Source organism: Lonchura striata, chromosome 15 (assembly GCF_046129695.1).
Source record: "Lonchura striata isolate bLonStr1 chromosome 15, bLonStr1.mat, whole genome shotgun sequence".
NCBI classification, from domain to species: domain Eukaryota; kingdom Metazoa; phylum Chordata; class Aves; order Passeriformes; family Estrildidae; genus Lonchura; species Lonchura striata.
The window spans coordinates 3339163-3361907 of record NC_134617.1 but is presented as its reverse complement, the minus strand read 5'-3'; the positions used below and the strand labels follow the sequence as shown (position 1 = coordinate 3361907).

Genomic DNA, 22745 nt, shown 5'->3' with positions numbered 1-22745 from the left:
GCCCCAAAGGGAACATTTCTTTATTCTAGAAAGACAGAAAGGGTCATTATCTCTTGTCAAGGGAGCAAAAATACCTGCTCACAATTATGGGACTCTCTGTGGGAGAAGATGTGGAAGTTGTGCAGGTACCAGCACTGTGCCTCTTTCTGGCTAGGGAAGGAAATCCTCAGGGGGAAAGACAGACCTGCTTTATCCTGCATTATCCTCTCCCTCCTCACACTGCTCATTTCCTCCCTTATCCCTGTGCATGGCAGCCAGAAGCAGCACAGATGTGACACAAGACATTTTCCCTGCAGCAAAGTCCTTACAGCATTAGTGTAGTGGTTCCTCGGAGCAGCACCCAGCACTGCTCCTCTCATTTTGACTTTTGGATTCCTCCTTTTTTTTTTTCTCCCACCTCACTGCACAGTCTTTTTTTTTTTTTTTTTCTCCCACCTTACTGCACAGTGTCTTTCTGACACAGACAGGCATTGCTGAGTAAGTCTGGCACCCATGCTGACACACTCTGCGCCTTGCATGGCTCTCTGATTAGTCTGATCAAGTATGCAAGAACACACTTTAAAAACATGAATCCCCGCACTGACAAACACAAGATTTATTAAGCTCAACCACAGGCCTTAGAGAAGAGGGAACAGCCACTGCTGATTTATGATAAATAACAAAATTCTGATAGGAAATCACAAGTGGCTTTTCTCTCTAAATAAAGCATCTCAAAGCATTTGTTATGAATCCAGGCTGAGCGTGTTTTACTCTGTGTCTAACATCAGGGCTCTCTTCAAAAGAACTCACACAAAACAACTTGCTATGACATTTATAAAATGGGCTAATCAATTTGAAGTCAAACCACATTTCTTGCTACACCAACTATCTCCTGGTAACAAAGCCTATAATCATTTATTAAAACCCCAATCGTCCATGCTCTGTACAAAGCATGGAACAAGCGGGGAGAGCAGCCCACAGAAAGCAAAGCAATTTCTTCACAGGACTGGCACTTCCTGAACTGCTCCACTCCCTCCAGACAGCTCAGAGCCATGTTTTCCTATTAAGTGCTGCTGAGGCCAGCCAGTTGGGGTGCCTGAGCCATACCCAAGAGAGGTCTGTGCTGGCAGATTACCAGGAGCCAGATGGCAACACTTAATGTGCAAAAAACTGCAAAGACTGCAGCCATTTCTTGCCTTGCTGCTGATGTTCCAGCTGCTCGAGGAGGGGCCACTGCATCCAGGTGCATCCCACCCCAAAGCAGGCAGCCAGGAGCTCCTGGGCAACTTGGGGAATGTCCCAGATTAACCCCTCTAAAGGAAAGAGGTCCCTTCTCCTTTCCTATCCTCTATATCCTGGGCTGTCAGGCCCCAGGCAGGCGGGAGGCCAGCGCTGCAGAGCACACACCTCGCTGCCTTCTACGCAAGCTCAGAGCTCAGCTGTCACAGCCTCATCAGCCTCAGCAGCAGCTGCAGGTTCCTCCTGCTCCCCAAGGCAGGTTTTAAGCTTGTTAGAAAGGTGCAAGCAAGAGGGATTTTCATACTCTGCATATTGATATTAACTGCTCAGGCCAAATGCTGTTGGAATGTTGGCAGTTTTGTTCTAAAGCAGGTTTAAATTATAAAACCCAACAAATTAAAAACATGACATTATCTGGCCATTCTTGTAACTTGCTCTCTGAATCCTCTCCCATTTGTCCTTCTTCTCCATAGCCTGTGGAATTGCATCCCACAGGAAGGAGAGAAAAAAAAAAAAAAAGGAAAAGAGGAGTAGGCTTAAATCTGAAGAAAATCATGTTGACTTGCCCCACACCTGTCATCTGCTGAAGTGGCTTTTCTGGAGCACTGCACTCTATCTTTGGCTGATAGGCAGTGCCGTCTGGCTTCCTCCTCCCTGCTTTCCTCTTCAGCAGTAAGGCAAGAACATAAAAATACACACAGAAATCCAGTAAACCCTTCCCCGTGCTGCCTGTGCGCCTTCCCCGACAGACAAGTGATGGCATCACTGCAACTCACCTCCAGCTCCCCATGGCTTTACTGCACCATGCCACAGGAGCTTCAGAGGACAAGGGGCAACTCCTTCAGCTTGTACAATAATGCACCTTGCACATCTTATAAAGTAACAGCAACTGATCCCTTCTCCTCAGCTGTGCCCCACCTCTCCCATGCTGCTCCAAAGCCATCTATTTCCAGGGATACTTAACAGCAGTGATTGCAGCCAGCCTTTCCAGCAAGCCTTGCAGGGAGCTGTGGTGGAACTGCACCCCAAAATACTCCAGGGAGAGTGGAAGAGCCCATATTGCTAGAGAGAACCTGTGACCCCCACATTGTGAACACCTTACTCACCTCTGTGAAATTTGCACGGGTTCCCCATCTTCAGGCACATCCTCTGCAGGCAGTATCTGGGAGGGCTGGAAAGGGAAATTCTGGTGTTACATAAAACAATGTGCACAGCTGACTGGGGTGTGCTGGGTCATTGGATTCTGTCCATGACATTGCACCCAGTCTGCTGTATATTTTTATCTGAAAATAGCTGAGTATCCATCCGGAACTACTCAGCTTTTTCCCTCCATCCCTGCTTTTGGCAAGGTACTCCCTGCAATAAACCCTGGCAGTACTTTTTGTTACCTTGCTGCCTAGACGTGTTCCTGGACAGTCCATGCCCATCCACTCCTTCCAACAATGCCATCACCTTCCATGCTGTCTGCCTGTTCCCAGCATCCACCTCATAGTTTTTCTCCACCTCCACCTGTGCTGAGCTTGAAACAACCCAAGGTTTTTCGTGTCCCCTGTATGCCCCCAGGTACCCAAACAGCCCTCACCCACTCCACTTTAAAACTTATTTTCCTGAGCCATAGTGACCTCATCAACTGGTACAGCTGATGCCTGACCATGAGAAGCCCTTTTCTGAAATTTCCTAGAGATAAAATCTGTTGCATTTTTTCTTGCCTGGGAAATCAGCTGTCCCATCTAAAGAGGGGAACAGATTAACCTGCACAATCTGCAGCTGGAAAATCTGTCTGCGTTTTATCCCATTTTTCATTTAGCTCTACGACTCCACTTATTCTTTCCTTTAAAATTTGTTCAAAAGCCTTATGCACTGCCGAGGTCAGGCTAACATGCCAGTCATTATCCAGATCCCTTTCTTCTTCTGCAGTGTACACGTTACACTTGCCATCCTCTAATCAGGTGGAATTACAACGGTTTATTAGCAGTCCTTGCAGTCAGGCCTACAATTTCTCATGCTAGGTCTCAAAGAAACCCAAGGAGTTCCTCCCCCTTCCTTGAGTCTATCAAAAGCTATGAGCTTGATTTCCACCAAAAGGTTCAACTTTGATCAGCTCCACCCCTGGATATACTTCCCCAGCAAGTTCCAAATCAAGGCCTCTCCTGTCAAATTTCCCTAATGTATCTTCAACCCCCAAATATCCTGTTTTATCTATGCTTTCTTTACTTCTTTGCAGCCTAGCTCATCATTAACATAAAATACCACACCTCCACTTTTATTTTTATTTGTCTTTGTCATGAACTGTGCATTTCTTAACAATGCCTCTGCCCTGGTCATGAACACTCATCTATGTTTCTGTTTTTCCTTGTACATCTGTTATAAAATATGGCACTAATTCAGGTCAGCAGACTCTAAATCTCCAGAATTTGATCTTTTCCCTTTGAATCTTTTAAACACCAAGAGTTCCCTAACCTTATCTGAAAGGCTCTAAAAAATTGATTCTATTAGCACTGAAGTTTGTTAGTGCAGGTTCACAGGCTGTGAGATCTCCCAACAACCAGGATTTGCTCTGTGCAAACAACCCCTGGCTGTGGGAGGCAGTGGCAGCAGTTGAACTGCTGCCAGGGTGGAAGGTCTGTGCCCATTCCAGGTGAGGGCAGGAGTACAGGCAGCCTCCCTCAAACACATTATTTGCACCTTCATTTCACACATGGCATGAGGCCATGTCCTTTTTCAAGGACAGTTTTGAGTCCTCCAGGGTGGTTTCTACACTCAGCACAGCCTAAGATCTCCCACGAGCCCCACCAGCAGAGCAGCCCTGGTGGCACTGGGGGAGCCCCAGGGCAGCACAGGCAGCAAAATGTCTCCAAGAGATGCAGCAAGGTGGAGACACGACAGCTCTGGGCCCCTCCTTTGTCACTGCCAGTGGAATTGTATTTGATAGAGGGAAAAAAAAATGGAGACGAGGCACAAGCAAACATCAAACATATCGATTTTGCAAGTAAATCACCTGCTCTGGCCTCAGTGTGTGACTGCACAGAGAGGCGAGAGAAAGGAGCTACCTCTCATGCTGAGTGTGATAAAGCAGATGAAAAGGCATTTAGAAAATATTTTCTCTCGTGTAAATAGAACACTGGCAAATTTTGGGCTAGGGTTGAAATTGTAAAGTCTGTTCCCCCTCCCTTATGTTTTCACCTTAAAAATATCAGAAAGACTACATCTCTCGGCTATGGCTCTGAGACAGCTCCCATGGTCAAGAGGAGCAGGTTACAAGTTACTACTCAGCACCACTAAAACCTCTTTTCTCCCCAAGAATTAATTAGGTATTAGCATTAAACAGATAATATTTTAGAAAGTACCACACAATTTTCAGAACTGATTAAAAGTTCGTGCCCTTCCCAGCTGCTGTAGCTTCCCAAGGGCTTTAGAGTACACATCCACAGACCTCCAGTCACCCCAATCTTCCAGTATAATGACACCTTCATTTCCAGAGGAAAAGCTACAGTAAAAAAAGTGCAGTTTGCTTTAAGAACCTCTCAGGTCTTTTGTATCTATCCTAAGGAAATGAAAAAGGGCACAAGTCAGTTCCTTTCCTCTGCAGATCACCTCTAAAGCTTGTTTAAATCTCCATCTGCTAAACCCGAGCCAAAGCACTGTCATGAAAAGTCACATTTCAGCACAGGCTGCTCTGCTCTTTTTCTGCAACCAGAAAATGCAGACATGACGTTTTTCCTAAGTGTTCAATATTACAAGACAGAATATAAATATCACAAAACAAGTTAAGTATCTTTCTAACACCAGGGTAAATGATCAAATACTCTTGAAAACAGGAACAACAGAGCCAAGGCTTCAGTCATAGAGAAGATAAAGTTATACAATGATCCGGGAGTGAAGTCATTATGAAAAATGAGGGTTGGAAAAGGCTGACACAAACCTAAAATACAGCAGTAATAAATACTTCATCTGACTAGCAATCTGTTTAAACTTAGCAGTGACAGAAAGCTGCCTTCCGCTCCAGCAGGAGAGCCCTGACAGAGACAGAGGCTGACACCTAGTGTCTAGCACACCCGAGCCCGAGAGAAGTGCCCAGCACCAGGACAAGGACAGGGAGCACCACCGTGGTGACAGATCACCAGGGCAGGCAGAAAATGCCTGTGACCACACAAAGCCTCTCTCACCCACAAGGGAGAACAGCACTTACAAGCGTGAAGCACTTAGGGATGCAGATAAGCATGGAGGAGCAAACAGGAAAGGCTGTACTGCAAGGACAAACCCACATCTCTGTCTGCAAAGAGAAACCCAGAGCTCCCCGCACAGCCACAAGGTTTATAAACCACAGTTGGTGGTGGTCAGCATCACCTCTGTGTCCTCTGCCATGACATAGTGCCAGGCTGTACCCTTCTGAGAAGGATCAGTTGGATGTATCAGTCTCTGGAGCACTAATGATGACTGCCAGGCTGCTCAATGGCCCTTATCTTGTGAGAGCTGGGTGTCAGCCTGGACACTTCTCTCCTTTCCGCAGTAACCTGTGTGGCTGGGGTAGGAAGTTCCCAAATTTAAGAGGGGCATTAAACAGCAATGCCTGCTTTGCAGAAGGGACTGAACCGTAACATGGACAGAAGGGCATGGTTGCTCAACCTCTGCTCAGTGGTGAAGCTCTTACCTGGCAGTAGCTGGTGGTCGGTTCATCATCAGAAGTGGAGTTCTTCTCTTCTTCCATGCTGTGCCCTGGACTCTCTGCGTCCCTCCTCTTTGAAGGGTGGAGCCAGGGATTATTTTCAGACTCCTGTCCTTCTGTGTCTCCATCTTCTGTACCATCAGCCACCCCATTCTCCCTGCTTATCTCCTCTTCTTTCCCAAGCTCGTTTTGGCTCAAGGAAGAACTGGGCACAATTGGGTTACCAAACTCCTTCTTATGCAACAGCTGCCTCTGAGCCTCCTTCAGGCTCTTCTGGTAAACCTCCAGCTGACACAAGATGACTTTGGTGTACTGGTTGGGGTCCACCCCTTTGGGGCAGAAGGGGATGCCCCAATAATAGTGCACTGTGTCTCTTGCCTCCTCCTGTTTGTGCTTCTCCTCCACCACAGTCAGCATGCAAAGATCTGGGGTACTGCCAGACCCCTCGTTCTGCTGTGCTTGCTCTGTGGAAACACAGACCTTGGCAGCATGCCCAGGCTGTGAGCTGTGTTTGGTACCTGCTCCTCCACCACTCCTGGGGCTGTCACACTGTTCTGTGGTCCTGCTCTTCCAGAGTGTGGCTGAGCTCTCAGCACCAGCTTCTCCAGCAGAATGGCCAGTGCAGGGCAGGAGCTGCTCTTTTGGTTCGTGGCCTGCTGCTTCAGAAGAGCTGGAGGGGCTGGTGAACAGTCTCCGAGGTGTCAGTCGCCAGGAGCCTCCTGAAGCCACCTTGCCAAAGGTGGGACTCAAAGACGTGAAGTCCTCTCCCAGAGTGCTGGGTAACATGTTACTTGAATCACTTTTTGCTGGTGAGGAAGACTTTTCACTTGACCTTGTCACTGGCTGGCCCTTCCCCGGAGACACGATTATGCTGGATACTAGAGAGCTTTCAACAATTTCCTGGCTTAACCTCCTCAACACTACCAAGGGGCTCCAGGCGACATCCATCTGTCCATTCCCATCAGCTCTGGAGCTCTGTGAGTGGGAGCTGCAGTCAGAGGGAGGGGTGTCAGGGCAGAATGCCAGGCCTCCCAGGATCTCAGAGCCTTCTTTCTCAGCAGGCTGGCTTTGGCCCTGTGAATCTAGTGCTTCCACTGACAGCTGAGGAGATGCAGTCGACGAGTCTGAGGGCTGACAGCTCTGAAAAACAAAAGGTTCACCCTCCTACACACGTGTTCTCTATCAGTACAGCACAACCAAGGGCTCCCCCAGCACACTGGCAGCCATCACCTGGACTGCAGATCCCCCTATCCCAAATCAGAACTCTGTACCCCAAAAAAGGGACAGCTGGGGTTAGACTTCATGTCTCTCTCACAAGGTAGGAACAGTACAAAGCAACTACTCTGTAGCTGCTGTCATTCCAGTTTGTGCTGGGAATATCTATGCCCCCCAGTAAAACTTTCTTTTGTGCAGCATGGCAAAACAAGCACAGACAGCAATGTTGCTAAAGAACCCTAGTGAGCCTCTTCACAGAAGTGCACTTACACTAAGGCTCTCAGCAATGGCCTTCCTCAAGAGCTCCTCCTCTTCCTCTTCCTGACAGTTCACTTCTCTAGCCTCTTGCTCACTCATTTTCAGGGCCAGTGCAAATTGTTCCTCTTCAGTCATCTCTACAGCAGAAGAAACAGGATAATGTCAAGTCACAGCTGCAGGTGTATGTAAACACTCAGCGAATATCCAGCATGTAGGGAGAAATGGGTGAGAGTCCCACCTTCCCAGGAGGAATGCAGAGAAAATAATCTAAACCTCAGCTGTCCTGGAAAGGTGTCAACAAAACTGGAGCAGGCAACACTAAATGAGAAAGGTAATTCAGGTCAGGAACTTCACCTCAGGTTTCTACAGCAATCTAAGCTGCCATTCCCCGAGTATATTAACTGCAACATGACATTTTATTTGCCATCAAACAACACACACTGCAGCTGCAGAATGCATGTTCAAGGAGAGAGGAAAAGGACAGATTTCTAAAGTGTGCTTATTTTTGCATTGGACAGGCTCAGCAGCAAGGCAGGACAAACAACACATCTTTAAGACACTTTTTTACTAACCGAATAGCACACCTCACTGTCTTCTGACACAGATACCTGCAATACCACAGGAGACCTATCCAAGAGAAAAAGAGCTACATATTTTTCACCCTGAGCCTCAGGTGGAAAGCTCTGTGGAGGATAATGTTACTTGCTTGGTGGTATTATAGAGGATATTTCATATGCATACATCCCTCTTCTGCTCACATCACCACTCCACTGCATCACTAAGTCAGTCATGCATGGGAAACAGGTTTCCTACAGTTGTAACTGCTATTTCAGCAGAAAATTTATTCCTGAATTATTCCTCGCTCCAATCAAACCAGAAGTCTAGACTGGCTATGTAGAAACAAAGCAGTTAGTTACTTTGGAAAACACTTATTTACTTAGATTCAATCCAACACTTTCACTCTGCTTAAAATATACAATGCCTGCAGAATGGAGTGCAGCTTGAAAAACAACTCAACAGCACTCTCAGGAGCTGAAAAAAATACATCATCTCACTTGAAACAAATTGACAGATTTCCTTCAGAACCCGCTCCCTCCTCCAGGCAGAATCCTGCACGCGCCATCTCATGCATGAACCGAAGGCTACAACATCTTTAAGCCGTGCCATTTGAACAGGGAGGCTGCCCAAGCACAAAACATGCCTCCACTGCAGCCAGCTCCACAGACAGGCATTTCCCTGGGTAAAGATGCATTCACAAGTTGCAGGCTCCCATTTTCTATCCCATCCTCTCCCTAGCAGCTGCCACCCAAACACAGCAGTGCAGCCGTGCTCTGGCCGTACCGCAGCCTGTCCATGACAGCTCTGCTGCAACCAGGAGCATCCACGGAGCAAAGCTTCCCTCTGCCCTCCCTCCAGCTCCTGGATGATGGCAGCCTCGTGCTCCCCCACCCAAGCAGGATCTGAAGCATTTTTGGACTGATTATCTTCAGACTCCTTTATGTGTCCTACTAAAACAGCACTTAGCTTCAGGTTGTTGGTTTGGGGTGGAGTGGGGGATAATTCCTTTGAAAATTAAGAAAGGGGTTGAAGGGAAAGCAGACTGCAATGCTCTCAGGGCTCGTGGGGATCTTTTGTCCTTGGACAAAGTCACTCTAAGATGTTACAGCCAGGAGGGACCAGGGCAAAAAAAAAAAAAAAAAAAAAAGCATTCCTTAATGGAAAGCACAGTCCAGTGTATGGAGAAAGCTCCCAGCCCCAAAACAGCAGCATTAAACAGCATATCACAGAGTCAATTAGGCTGGAAAACACCATTGAGATTGAGCCCAACCTTTGACCAATCACCACCGTGTCATCCAGACCATAGCACTTAGTGCTACATACAGTCTTTCTTTTTCCATAACACCAAACACCTTCCAAGCATTCAGAAAGTGTGTACTGATTTGTTTTCCTGCTCAAACCTTCACAGTAATCAGGCTAGATCCTGCAAACTCATGTGCAGGAAAACTGGTGCACATGATCAGCACCCTGCAACACACGACTTTCCACGTGCTTCAACAGGGGCCTGAACATTTGCCAGTTCAGGCTATCAACATCCATGAAGCTTAATAAAAAGAAACATTTTTTGGCGAGTTACTGCTGTACATTTTGTTTTCTTCTCCCTCCCTGGCACAGCAATTTTCCCTCTGGGGACAGGGAATGTGCCAGACAAATGCTGCCTCTGGCAAAGAAACCAGTGACAAACAAGATGCACTTAGTGCACGTTCCAGTTGAGTAGGTGCTCTGGAGATGGGTAAAACTCGAGTTTAAATCCACCTGGCATTACTGTGGGGAGAGCAAAGAGCAGCTCTGCTCATGCCTTCCAGCAGACCTGACCTGCTTTAAGTGAAGCTGACGGGTATTTCATGCTCCAGGACTGATCACTTCTCAGCACTGTGTGTTTTATTAAACTTGATGCTGATTGCAGCCGTCATAATTTATGATGATTAGAAACCCAGAGCGCTGCGTTAGCCCCCGACCAATGTGTGCAAACAGAGCTGGGGAGAGAGCTCAGAGTGTGTGGTGGGGGCTCCACAGACCCCGGGAGAAACAACCCCTCTCCATCTGGACCGATGCTCAGCTCACTCTCATCACTCGCCTGCCTTGCAGGAGCCCATCCCGGGGGGAAGCACCAGCACTGGGAACTCAGCACCTCACACTCCAAAATCATCTCGTCACAGGTCCATCCCAACTCAGCATCTCACACTCCAAAATCATCTCGTCACAGGTCCATCCCAACTCAGCACCTCACACTCCAAAATCATCTCGTCACAGGTCCATCCCAACTCAGCATCTCACACTCCAAAATCATCTCGTCACAGGTCCATCCCAACTCAGCATCTCACACTCCAAAATCATCTTGTCACAGGTCCATCCTAATGTGGCAGGAAATCCCAGCGCCCCTCTGGGGACCAGGGCATCCAACAGACCCGCAGATGGCAAGGAGGGGTCACAGAGAAACATTTTTAAGATACGCAGCCCTAAACAAATTAAACCATTTCAGAGCCTTTTTAAATGCTAATATGGCAATTTGCAAAGTGATTTATGTTCCATTTTGACATTTGCAAAGTGAATTAGATGCAAAACCCCCCTAGTTGTAGTTATAACACTTACTAATAAGAGATTTACTCAAAAATAACAGAAATGCGGGATCTCAGTATTTTTACATATCCAAAGTGCAATTACAGTAAAAACATTCAAATGTGCTTTAAAGCACTGTCTTCCTCTGGAAAAAGAGACTTCTTTAGGTTTTGTATTTCCATTTATCCTGTCAGGATGAAACGTCACAGATATATTTTAGTTATGGCTCTAGGTTAAAATGAATAAAACCACAACAAAGCAAAAAAGGGAGGATACGCTTTATAAAGAGCGCCTGCCAATATCTGAAATTTTCCAGTTTTGAGGAGAAAGAACTTGCTCTACCCAGAAGCACCCAATCTTTACAAAAGACCAATTTGCCTTGCAATTCAAAGAATTTATTTAAAGACACTGGGAAAAATAATTACTACTTCAAATCTTAATTTGCCTAAAAGCAAACACCAAAAGTCTAATTATAGCTTCCCACAAATGAGAACAGCCCACCGTCACACGTGCCTAAATAAGCCCCTGCTCTCCGACCGTGAAGTGCCAGGCACCCCCAAACTCAGATGAGCACACTAAGCAACAAAAAAGGCAGCTTTTACCCCGGGAAAAGAAAAACTATTATTAATAATTTCAACATCTAGAAACACAGCAGAACTCTTCTGTTATACAACATCTGGAGAGCCAGCCCCGTCTCCTGTGGATTTTCTGGAGCATACTGAACACCTTTTGCACAGCACCAGCTCCTGAAACCCTACATGTTCAATGATGCAACGAGGACATCCAACTTCAGCAGATCCCTGCTCTTAGCACCATATGCTTGGTCACATTTTAGTGGTGTCTCCAAGGGGGGGTTCAGCTTTAATTTGGTGCTCTGTTTCCTTTGGGAGAAAAAGAAGGATAAGAAAAAGAATTCTTTCCCAACTCTGATTTTGCTATCTTACTTGTTCAACACAGACATGCACAGTGGGTTGCAGCTCCCACAAAGAGCTGGGCTGTTCTGTGCTATGGCCTTAGGCCTCTATTAAAAACAATTTCATTCACACAAGCCCTGTGAGGACTGACAAGCCCAACTGCTGCTGCTTGCAGAGCACTGGTGTGCTCCATTTTGTTCAGTGATTGCTTTGGGTTTTGCAGGAGGTAACATTTCTCCCATTTTAAAAAGTCCTGAATTTTATGTGCTGGATGTGCCTCGCAGAGCACAGCAAAACGAGTGAGGACCCTCTGGGGCCTGGCTGCTGTAACATGTGGGGCTGGAACAGGGAGCAGAGGGATGCTGGCCACACTCAGTGGGCCCTTCTGCCTGTTCATCAGAATATGAGCAGGAACATCCCAGCCTTTAGCATCTGTTCACAGATTTATTGTCCATGAATGCATTTAATTCCTTATTAAAGCTGTTGACTCTGACCTCTCCACAACCTCCAGTGACACAAACTTTCAGGAGTTCACCCCATGCTGTGTGAAGCATTAGTGTCCTTCACCCGTTTTAAACCTATTTCTTGCTATTTCCACTGATACACCCTAGGAGCTGGTAAACAACAGCTCTGTGCTCAGCTGAGGCATTGCCTTCCCGATGGGAACTTTGATCCCACCGTTCTCTCCTAACAAAGCAGCCCCAAGCTTTCCAGACTCTCCTCACTAGGCAGCTGTTCTACCCCTTCATGACTTGGGTTGCCCTTCTCTGGATGCACCACTGTGTCCTTGCTAAACAGAGGCCAGAAGTGCTCAGAGTGCTGTGACAAGGGTGCACCAACACTTTATGTAACAGCAAAATGACATCAACCAAATCCCTGGTTCTTAACACCCTTCCTTATGATGCCCAACGCTTCTGGTGCTCTGGCAGCCCCCACACTGTGAGCTGATGATTTCAGAGAACTGTCAGCTGCGGCTCAGATCCTTCCTGAGCGGCAGCTGTCGGGTCAGAGCACTGTGATGTTTCAGGGACAGACAGGAGCAGAGGGGCCTGGACAGAAAAGCAGTTTGTGACTGACGGCGCTTTCACATCAGCCTCAGACAGTTTTGAACCCGGTGAGGTACCAACACCCTCGCACACTTATTTTGGAAGTGCAAAATTTAACCTTGTGAAGGGTCTTTTCTGCATCCCCAGCCATGTCACGGCCTTTCTGCAAGGGAAATAATCTCCAACACAAACAGCAGAAGCTGTTCAGCACCAGACAATTTCCCCAGCCCCACAATCGAGACATACGTGCAATTTTTTTTTTAGCAGCAAACTTTGTTCGATCCAGCTGCTTTGTTCTCTTCTTTTGCAAGCCACTCTCTTCCTTTGACTCCTGCTGCAATGGAAAAGAACATGGTGAGTGCATGCAATATGTAAGAAATACTACCAGCCCCCTCCCCCCAACTACTTAGACACAAACATTGGTTCAAGAACAAGCATCTATTTGCGTGAAATTTGAATTTCAAACGTAATTCAAACACATTCTGTAACTATTAAAAGCTGTGTGATAAGCATAATGAGCAAAAAGAGTTACAGACTGACATAAACAGAGAAGTAGGAGAGACAATAGACTTCATGCCAGTCACCACCATGCACTGCACCTGCTACCCATGATTTTAGAGAGAATTTGTTTGGCCTTGCTAAAACATTGATATTTGTAAGCACTCAAAAGAGAAAAACAGAACCTTTTTATAACTGAGCATCACACACCTGCAAACCAGGACTGTTTCCTGCCCTGCAGCTTTCTAGTGCTATGCCCAGGCAATTTCAGGTTATCTCTACCCATTTTTGGAGATCCACACCAATGCACCCCAAGGGCAGGAGGGTCAGCTGCACTTCCTCCTCCTGCTATTCTCTCATTGTATTCATAGAATCAAAGAATGATTTGAGTTGGAAGAGACTTTAAAGATCATCTCATTTCAGCTCTGCCATGGGCAAGGACACCTTCCATGAGATCAGGGTGCTCAGAGCCCTATCCAGCCTGACCTTGAAAACTTTGAGGGGCATTCACATCTTCTATGGCCAGTATTGCCACAAGTATTTCATTTTTGAAACTTGAATACTTAAGAAACTTGTTGTCTCAAGGCTCCCTGGAGCTATACTCCCACAAACAACTTAAATGTGTGCTGCTTTAAGCACAAGGACTGCAGCACAAATGGGCACAGGCTTAAATGACACAAATTTCTGCAAGTTGCTGTCCTAACGGCTTAGGCGAGGGCACACACATTACCCAAGGCTGGCACTGGACCCTTTCCAATTTGTCTCTCTAAATCAGGTAGGATTAGAATCAAATCCAGTGTTTCAGGCAGAGACCCACGCCTGGGCAGGATGGACTTTGCACTGCTCCCTCTGCAGCTAAATGGAGTTTTGTTGCCCATGAGACACTTGGGCCACATGCTTGTGCCTCCTTCCACCTCCTGTGCCAAGACGAGGGTTCAAGGAGGGGCACATGGCTTGGGCTACTTTAACACAGATACAGTGATTATTTTCGAGTGTCATCCATTTCTTTTGCCCTTTGCCCATGTTTCTGAACATGTGAAGTCCTTCAGACTGCTCCTGTGTGCTGAGTTTTGTTGAAGACATCTCTGGTTTTAGTGCTATCTGTAGATTTTATTAATCTATATACACCACTTGCTCCCTCTTACAGATCATTAATGAGGATGTTAAAAGACACACAGACCTAATATTGATCCTCTTGGCCTCAGCTTTGCATCTCCCTCAGATGAGCCTCTCCTTTGTTCATCAGCAGCTCTTACTGACAGTTTTTTAGCAGGATTTCAATCCAGGAATGTTGCTATCTAGACCAAATTAAATTATTTATCCAACTAAGATTTTGCAAGACATACTATTAGGTGGTTTCCTGAAACCTTAATACATTACAGCTTTTATATGCCCTACATCATTCCTCACTTCCACTGACTTAAGAATCACCTCACAACACAGCAGCAATCATGCTCAGCAAGTCCACACACACTCATGCTTGTGCCTGAGGGTTTTTTCTGTGAGTGATTCCTTCTCTTCCCCACACAGACTGATTTAGATACCCCTTTCCAAGATCTGCTACTGTGTCTCCAAAAGGCTGTTTCACATCCAGGGTCTCTCTTCCCAGGAGATGGATCCCAAGCTCCTGCTCAGGAGGTGAAATCCTCTCTCTTCCAGGGACCTGGCATAGCGCCCCTCTCCACAGTTTTCCATAAACCATGGCATCTCCCACCCCAAACTGCCCTGCCTTGGTCTGCAGCAACAGCCCCATGCTGACCTCAAGGGCTGCTCACACCTCAGGGGACAGGGAACAGCCCGTGGGATCTCACCAGGATTATGTGCTGGAGGATATTCAGCAATAGTTCTCCTGCCCTCCCCCAAAACCCTGCCTAACAATGCTAAACCCAGCTCAGCTTAAAACAGGGGCAATTTAATCCTAACAGGCTCTGTAAATCCCCAGCTCTTCTCTCTAGGCATCAATCTTCCCCTCATCACTCCTGCACTTGCTGGAAGGTCAACTCTGACACTCTCATCTGCAGCTCTCTTCCAGGGCACGGATGTGATTTATGAGCACACCAAACTTTCCACAGCTCTGAGTGCCTGCTCTGTGCACAGAAACACACAACACACACCACAGGACAATGCAGGGCTCCAACACCTCCAGGGCTTCCAAGGGGAACAGAGTGCCCGGCGCCGGACGCGCTGCCCGGATCCACGGCACAGCCAAGTACGTGCCTTGGTTCCTTGTGCTGGTCCTGAAGAATCCCAACGTTTGTATCAGTGGCAGGAGCAAAATTTTTGCAGGACACATGTTGTACGAAGCTCATACATTCGGGAAAGATGTTTAAATTGCTCAGCAGCATTCTACTGAACAGCCACGGTACAGTGAACCGCTGAAGCAAATCCAATTAATCCTGATGGGCCAAAATATATACACACATCTCAATTCCAAGAATTCTTAAATCTTCTTTATTTTTAAACCCAGAAAATAAAGCATACCTTTTAATTAGGATTTATGGCTGTTTGTACCTCTGCTGGGAGAGAGCCCCGCAGGCCCCAGAGTGCTCTGCATAAATGCAGGAGGGGATGGTAGAAACAGAAGGGGCCAAGAAAATTCAGAGAAGACAACAGGGCTTGCTCCTCCTGACCCAACCTTTTAATGCTCATCTATCTACAAGGATAATAGGAACTCAAGGGGCCTCTCAACCAGCTGCCTTTCTAATAAGATCACTAGTCCAAAAATAATCTTAATCAATTAAAATATTCCCAAACTGCAGCCAATACTCTTAGTTACAAGGTCATCTCCAATACACGTATCTTCCAAGAGAAACTAATTATTATAGTGGAGGCAAGGTAGGAACTGCACACCTCTGCTCAGTGCCAGCCAGGAGAGCATCCCTCCTCCTTTGTCAATTCAAGGCATAATGGCCAGAAGGAAGCAAATTCTCTTCCTGTGTGTCAGGCTCTGCACTTTAATTTACGATGCTCTCTTATGAGCAATTTCACTGTCAGCATTGTACACAGATGAAGAAACAGACAGGTTTCCAAAGTCTTCCACACATTTAGTGGAAGGCAGCCACTATTCTTCTTCCTTGTTTTTGTAACCTGTTTGGTTTCACCAGACAGCAGGAAATCAAATTCCCATTTTAAAAATGCTTTTGCACATACTTAAAGAGAACCTGACTCTGCCAGCAGAAACAGATACAGCTCCACTCATTTCTAAAAGCCCATAAATGGAAGCCAGTAGCCAGCATCCCACATCCTGCTCCCTCAAATCCACATGATAAACCACAGAAATCAGCTTCTACTGAATCAGGGAAGAAAAGGCTACAGCAGAATGTCTCCACCCCTAACAGTGCAGACTGCAAAGTCAAAAGGTCTGGGTAATTTTACGGCTCAACAGCAGTTGGGACCATCTAACAATAGGGCACAGCCAAACAGCACACATCCTGCATGGGAAATATGCAGATGAAAACCAGACTAATTTATTTTTAAAAGCCAATTAGATGTTGGAATTACCATGTTTGGCTCTTGCCAAGGCTGCTGCTGAAATTAATATCACACCCTACTTTATTAGTCTCTGACTTCAGTTCAGAATCTGTTTCAGCTTTGCTCTTTCAGCTCATTAGAACAAACCTGCTGGAAGTGGAGACGAACAACAAGACACAATGGTGCTCATGCCAGGAATATGCAGTTCCTGACACAGGGAGAGAAGACTCTGTAGGAAAAAGGGCTTTTACTGGGCTGTGAGGAGCCTGGATTCAGATCAATCTGATTTTCAACAAGTGAGCTCAGCAGAGCCATGAAGCCTCCTCCAGAACCAACTCCCATTGCATTCTCCTCTGGGAGATGGAGGCACTGGGTCCCTTGGCACCAGCAGAGCCCTGGAGACAGCAGGGCACTGCAGCAATGCTCCCACGTGGCTCTACTTCGCTCCGATGGGCAGTGGTGTGAGGTGGTGTCCTGGGATTAAGTTATTTTTATTCCTATTAGCTGATGCAGCGCTGTTTTGGATTTAATACAAGAATAATGTTGATGGCACACCAATGGTTTAGTTGGTGCCAAGCAGTGCTTACTCTAAATCAAGGACTTTTGAGTTTCCTGTGCTCTGACAGCGAGCAGGTGCACAAGGAGCTGGGGGAACTGGGCAAAGGGATATTCCACAGCACAGAACCTCATGCCCAGAGTACAAACAGGGGGAGCTGGCTGGGAGACAGAGATTGATGCTCAGGGACTGGGTGGGCATTGGTCAGTGGGTGGTGAGCAACTGCATTGTGGCACTTCCTACAAGACCAGGTTGCTCACTGCCTGGCCTTGAACACTGCCAGGGATGAGACATCCACAGCCTCTCTGGGCATCCTGCTGTAGTGCTGCACAACCCACACAGTAAAGAATTTCCTCCATATATCCAACCTAAATTTCTCCCCTTTCAGTTTGAACTCATTCTTCCTTGTCCTATCACTACAGTTCTGGATGAAAAGCAGTTGTCTCTCCCTTCTTTTCATTGCAATTATTCTTGATATTATCATTAGGATTATTAATAGTATTATTATATTTTATCTTGTTTCAATTATTAAGCTGTTCTTATCTCAACCCACGAGATTTTTTTTTTCCCCCACAATTCTCTTCCTTACCATGGGGTGGGAATGAGCAAGCAGCTGCCTGCTACTTAGCTGCTGGATGGGATTCAACTATGACAGGTGGGCACTGCCATCGTGGCTGTGACATTTCCAGTGCCATCTTCTCTATAGCAAGATGTCCCTCAGGCCATGCCTAGTCCTGGGGTGAGTGTCCACTGTCACAGACAATGGAAACAGGATAGGGCAGTGGCTGGGTATTAGCCAGTGCCTAAACACGCCTCCCTCTGCACCACAGCCAAAATCTGATCTTAACATCAACACATGCTGCTGATTACCCTGACTGTGAGTATCTCCAAACACAGGAACACTCAGGCAAGGGGATGTTCCACACTGAAGGGAAGACAGGCCGTGCAGAAATAGATGGCACTATCACCCTGGAGTCTTGTCATATGTTCCCCAAGGGTTGGCAGAGCTGATGGATCTGGCAGAAAGAGCTTGTGAGACTTGATGCCAACTTTATAAATGCAGGCAGGTACTCTCAGAGCTCCCAAAGGATCTATCCAGGCAAAAGACCCTTCCAAAAGGTCCCAGACTAGATCAGCAGCATGTGAGGATCAATTGCACTAAAGGCTGCAGATCAGTCTAACAGGTCAGCACAACTTTTGGGCTGTGCTCAGAGCTCATGCTTGGCCAGGCCCTGTGCTGAGGAACAATCATCTTGAAGCCATGACTTCAGGGGTCAAACCAACAGCCCAATGCAAGCATGAGGTTCAGGAGACCAGGACTTGTCATGCTCAGAGAGAGCATTGTTGGGCACTACTTGAAATATTGTGTATTTGTGAATGAACATCCATCTTCTGGCACAGGCAACCAATTCCCTGTGGGATTAAACAGCCAAGGGAGATGGGAACCACTCTACTCATTCAGCGTGTCTGCATTTTCAGAGACAGTCTGCACAAAGAAGGTCATCTCCTCTGGTTTCCACAAAGCCAGAGAGACTGTTCTTATTTTGTCTGACCCTTTCCAAAAAAAGATAAGTGTTTCCCGAATCCAGTATTATATATAGCAGAGATCAGAAAGCCTCACGTCCAGAAAACTTTTTTCTGATGCAGCTCTGCAGATGCCACAGCATAGACATGAGCAAAGAAAGGGAACTTGGCAAAATAACATGGATGAGCTTGATAATCCAGCATGACTGAAAAATTCCTGGGAGAGGCAGTCTGCCAAAGATCATCAAAAGTGAGAAGCTGGAGGCTTTCCAGGTGCAGCTGCTACAAGATCTGCTGGTCTGGAAGCAGAACTAGGGACTTGTTCTATAGATACCTGCCAAGAGACTGCCAAGGAAGAAAGCCATCGAATCAATGATGCCCAAATTGTCCTTGTAGCTTTTGATTCATAAGGAACCATGTCCTAACAGATGCAAGATTAATTGAGAATATATTGTTCTCTAAAATTGCTATTGATCTGAGCTTCCCACACCTCTTTTTGAACACACAACAAGGTCTTACCAGTGCAAGAACAACAGTTACAATGTCCAAAATTGAAATTCAACTTGATGTACACAGAAGAGCTGAGACAGTTACAGAAGGCAGACAGTTATTTTTTTGAGATCCCAAGTAAACCAGTTTTGCGTTTGATTTTGCAGAAAACAACACGACAAGAGACTGTGGCACTGGATCTGGAAGCTGATGACTCACAGAAAGAGACTGAACTGAATAAATCCACTCATTCAACTGACTGAACTGTTGTCACTAAAACAGAACCTAATTGGCTCTTTAACGGCCTCTCTGAGCATATCCTTTTCTGTAATATGACCGATTATGCCATCAGAATTTATTGTTTATAGACAAACTTACAGAACAGTGAGGGAGCCTAACCTTTTTATAGATGTGTTTTAAGAGACGTTTGTTTCCTCTTTTTCAGATACGTGCACATTGAGATGAATAATTGCAGACAATAACAGGTCCTGATCTTTTATGTACTGCAGCAGCTCTTATAGCTGCTGATTTCTTTTTTCCTTATAGGTTTCACAATAAAGGCCAGTGATGCAGCAGACATCTGAAGTTAACTTAGCATATTGCAGAGCTAAGGGTTTAACCCCACTGAACTATTACTGCCATATGTTCCATTTCTTTCAGGGAATTTCCCAATGGGAAAGAACTCAGACAATGTGAAGAAAAAACATCCAATATCGTTTGCCCTACAGCTTCTTACTGTTTATTTCTAGTGATTTTCTCCTCCTCACATGATAATCGCCTTATTGGAGAGCAGCACACTGCAGATGTGGGAGCAAAAGGGACCTGATTTAAGATCTACAGCTTGAGAGTGAACTGAAATGCTTTTGAAAATGGTGGAATTACAAAAAGCAGCTTAGGATCCCAAATCACCAGCAAGACAGAGAAAAGCCATAAGAGTTGCACATAAAGAAACCTGATTGTAACAATTTCCTCTGGTGTACCTCGCTCAGTCAGGCACAGGCTCTGAGGGCTCTGGGCTTCCCCCAGGCAGGAGTTCCTGTGCTCATGCCATTGCTGTGTAACCAACACAGACATTTCAATCTCGAGGGTAATGCTGATGTGCATAAGCCGACGCTGGGGATCAGGGATCTGAGCCTTGATGCCTTAGCCAGGCACTCCCACACCACATTCACCTTTACACCCTTTGGAGCTGCGTTACAAACTCAGGCTCCTGTAATTCAGAATCAGTTTACCAGACATTGCCTGTCTCTGAGCTACTCACAAGCCTGAGTTCTGAATCATTTTCTTATCTATTTGCACATAATACAGAATCATGTTGCTAAGGTTTAGCTGGAAATCAATCAAATAAAAATTATGAAAAAAAAGATTTGTAAAGGGATTGAGGAAAGGTTACTTTTAAATTACATTTCAGATTCAGTTCTGAGAGGATTTGGTTATCAAATCCCAGACTCATAACTCACCCTCACGAAGCTCACCATTCATTTCCTAGTCAAATAGGATTTGATTCATCTCATATGTAAGAAAAGGAATGGCACAAGACCCTCTTTGCAAAGCCTGACCCCAGCACGACAGCCAGGGCTGCTCTGGCACTGTCCTGCAGCAGCAGGGCCCAGCCCAGGCTCTGGGTACCCCAAACCCATCACTGACCTCTCCATCGCTGTCAGATATCACAATAAATGCATCCACAAAACTGCGCTTCTTCTTGGCATTGGCTGGGTTCCTCTTCTCTTCCTCCTCTTCCTCCCCATCCTGACCTCGAGACTCCAGGCCCGCTGCAGGCTTCCTCCTCCTTGGCATCCTTCACTCTGAAACAGAGGGAAAGATTAAAAGCCATTTGTTTCCTTCTGATTTAGATTTCCCCTAACACTTTTTTTTTTTTTTTTTTTTTTTGCTATTTTTAGGCAAAATACCCCAGGCACTGAAACCTTATTACAAAGCGTGGTGGATTTAGTGTTACTGGGAGCCACATGCACCAGTCACTACTCATCTAGTTAAGAACACTTTATTACAGCTGATTGCTAAAAAGGGGTTTCAGGGGAACAGCAACACAGAGCAAAGCCACTCTGAATGCCTTGTTTCAAAACAATGAGGCTTTCCTCTAAAAGCCCATCAGCAAACTCCTCCACAGCATCACTTCACAGCGGGTCTCCCACCCTCCAACACAACCTCCCCTCCTCAGCCCCACATCTTGACCAAAACAAACCAGGCTGTGGCAGTGGATCAAGCTGACATTTGCACACCAGACCAAGAAGCCACCACAGCACAGCCCTTTGTCTGCTTTTGTATTCGACAAAATCAGGGGGAAAGGCATTGTGAGTTCAATGATGCTGTCCTGCCATCTGCACAGCTCAGTGCATGGCTGCTCCAGCACTACAGACAGGGAAAACACAGGCAATGGCAGCAGGCAGGCTGGAAACAAGACAACAGGTTTATCTGGCAGTATGGGTTTCTCAATGAGCAGCAGCCTCCGGAAGAACTCCATCCCAAACCACCCATATTAATGAAGGCACTTAAAGAGCAGCGAGCAACCTGCTGAGTGTTATTAGTGCAAACCTGAGTGCATGGAACAACTGAGAGCAGGTGCCCACACAATGCAAACTGGTACTTCAGCATCCCTTCCCCTGGCAGCCCACAGACTGATGGAGAGGGATGCAGAGCAAGCATTAGCTGCCTGGGTTCAAAAGAGCTCAGAGGAGAGGATTGGGAAGAGGTCTCAGTAAAGGAAAGCAGCAGGATGGCACAGAGTTAAATCACCCTTTCCTGCCTATGCTTGCTGTTTTGCCTGGTAAAATTCAGTGCTTCTTGAACTGTGATGCAAAAGAGCCTTACAAAGCAGGCTGAGCATGACCAGCTCTGCTGAAGTTCAATTAAACATGTGCAGACAGAGGTTGAACAACAAGCCCCTCGTTCCACATCAGGGAACAGCAGAGCTGGAAATGCGAGTTAAGTTGGCCAATTCCCAGACCAGTATCCTTCCACAGAATCACTCTGCCTTCCTTCAAGATCACTGAAATAGCTCAGATGTGTGTGGAGATCTAAAATAAGAGCAAGAGAAGATGCAACAGAAACCCTACATCACCCAGGACAGAGCCAAACCCTTCTCTGTAACACTACAAAATAGCAAACAGTCACTGCATAGAGAAACACTAAGGGAGGCCAAAATCCCCATCAGCACCGAGAACAGCAGCGCATTGCTCCATCTACAGTCCGAGCAGCAAGGTGAGGAATAACCACGCTCCCTCCCCACGATCTGCAGCCTTCCTTCTGCAAATACATGCACACACACGCCCAGAGACAAAAGGCGATTATCCTGGTGAGTCACGATTTGCACCAAAGCTTTGCTGAGCCCTCTGAAAGCAGAACGTTGCACAAATGGGCAGTCACGGCGCCAAAGTGACTGCAAGGACCTCTGCAGTCCTCCAGTGTTTGTCTGCTGAGGAACCATAGAACGGTTTGGGTTGAAAGGGACGTTAAAGATCATCTCATTCCAAACCCCTGCCATGGGCAGGGACAGCTTCCACTATCCCAGCTTGCTCCAAGCCCTCTTCTATCCGGCCTTGGATGCTTCCAGGGATGGGGAAGCCACAGCTTCTCTGAGCTGCCTGTGCCAGTGTCTCACAACTCTCACAGGGAAGAATTTCTTCCGAATATCTAATTTAATCCTGCTCTCTGTCAGTTTGGAGCCATTAAAGGAAGGGAAAATAAAAACAAGCACTGCTGTTGGTGAAGCACTGGCTCTCAAAAAACAAAGCTGTTCAGCTCTAGCTAAGCTT

At 46.4% G+C, this 22745-nt stretch overlaps 1 protein-coding gene across 3 annotated transcripts in view; it reads right to left on the bottom strand.

Moving 5' to 3' along the window:
* The window catches only part of UIMC1 (ubiquitin interaction motif containing 1), a 39870-nt gene that overhangs the window by 14501 nt on the left and 2624 nt on the right, over positions 1 to 22745 (bottom strand). For 2 of the 3 annotated variants that reach the window (XM_021530687.2, XM_077786656.1), the window contains exons 2-6: positions 20620 to 20777; positions 12681 to 12768; positions 7370 to 7494; positions 5870 to 7024; positions 2325 to 2389 (exon numbers count right to left, since the gene is read on the bottom strand). In XM_021530687.2, coding sequence (XP_021386362.2) covers positions 2325 to 2389; positions 5870 to 7024; positions 7370 to 7494; positions 12681 to 12768; positions 20620 to 20769 — 1583 coding nt within the window. In that variant the 5' untranslated portion in view covers positions 20770 to 20777. The remainder of the gene's footprint in view (positions 1 to 2324; positions 2390 to 5869; positions 7025 to 7369; positions 7495 to 12680; positions 12769 to 20619; positions 20778 to 22745) is intronic. The other variant, XM_077786655.1, reaches the window with a different exon arrangement.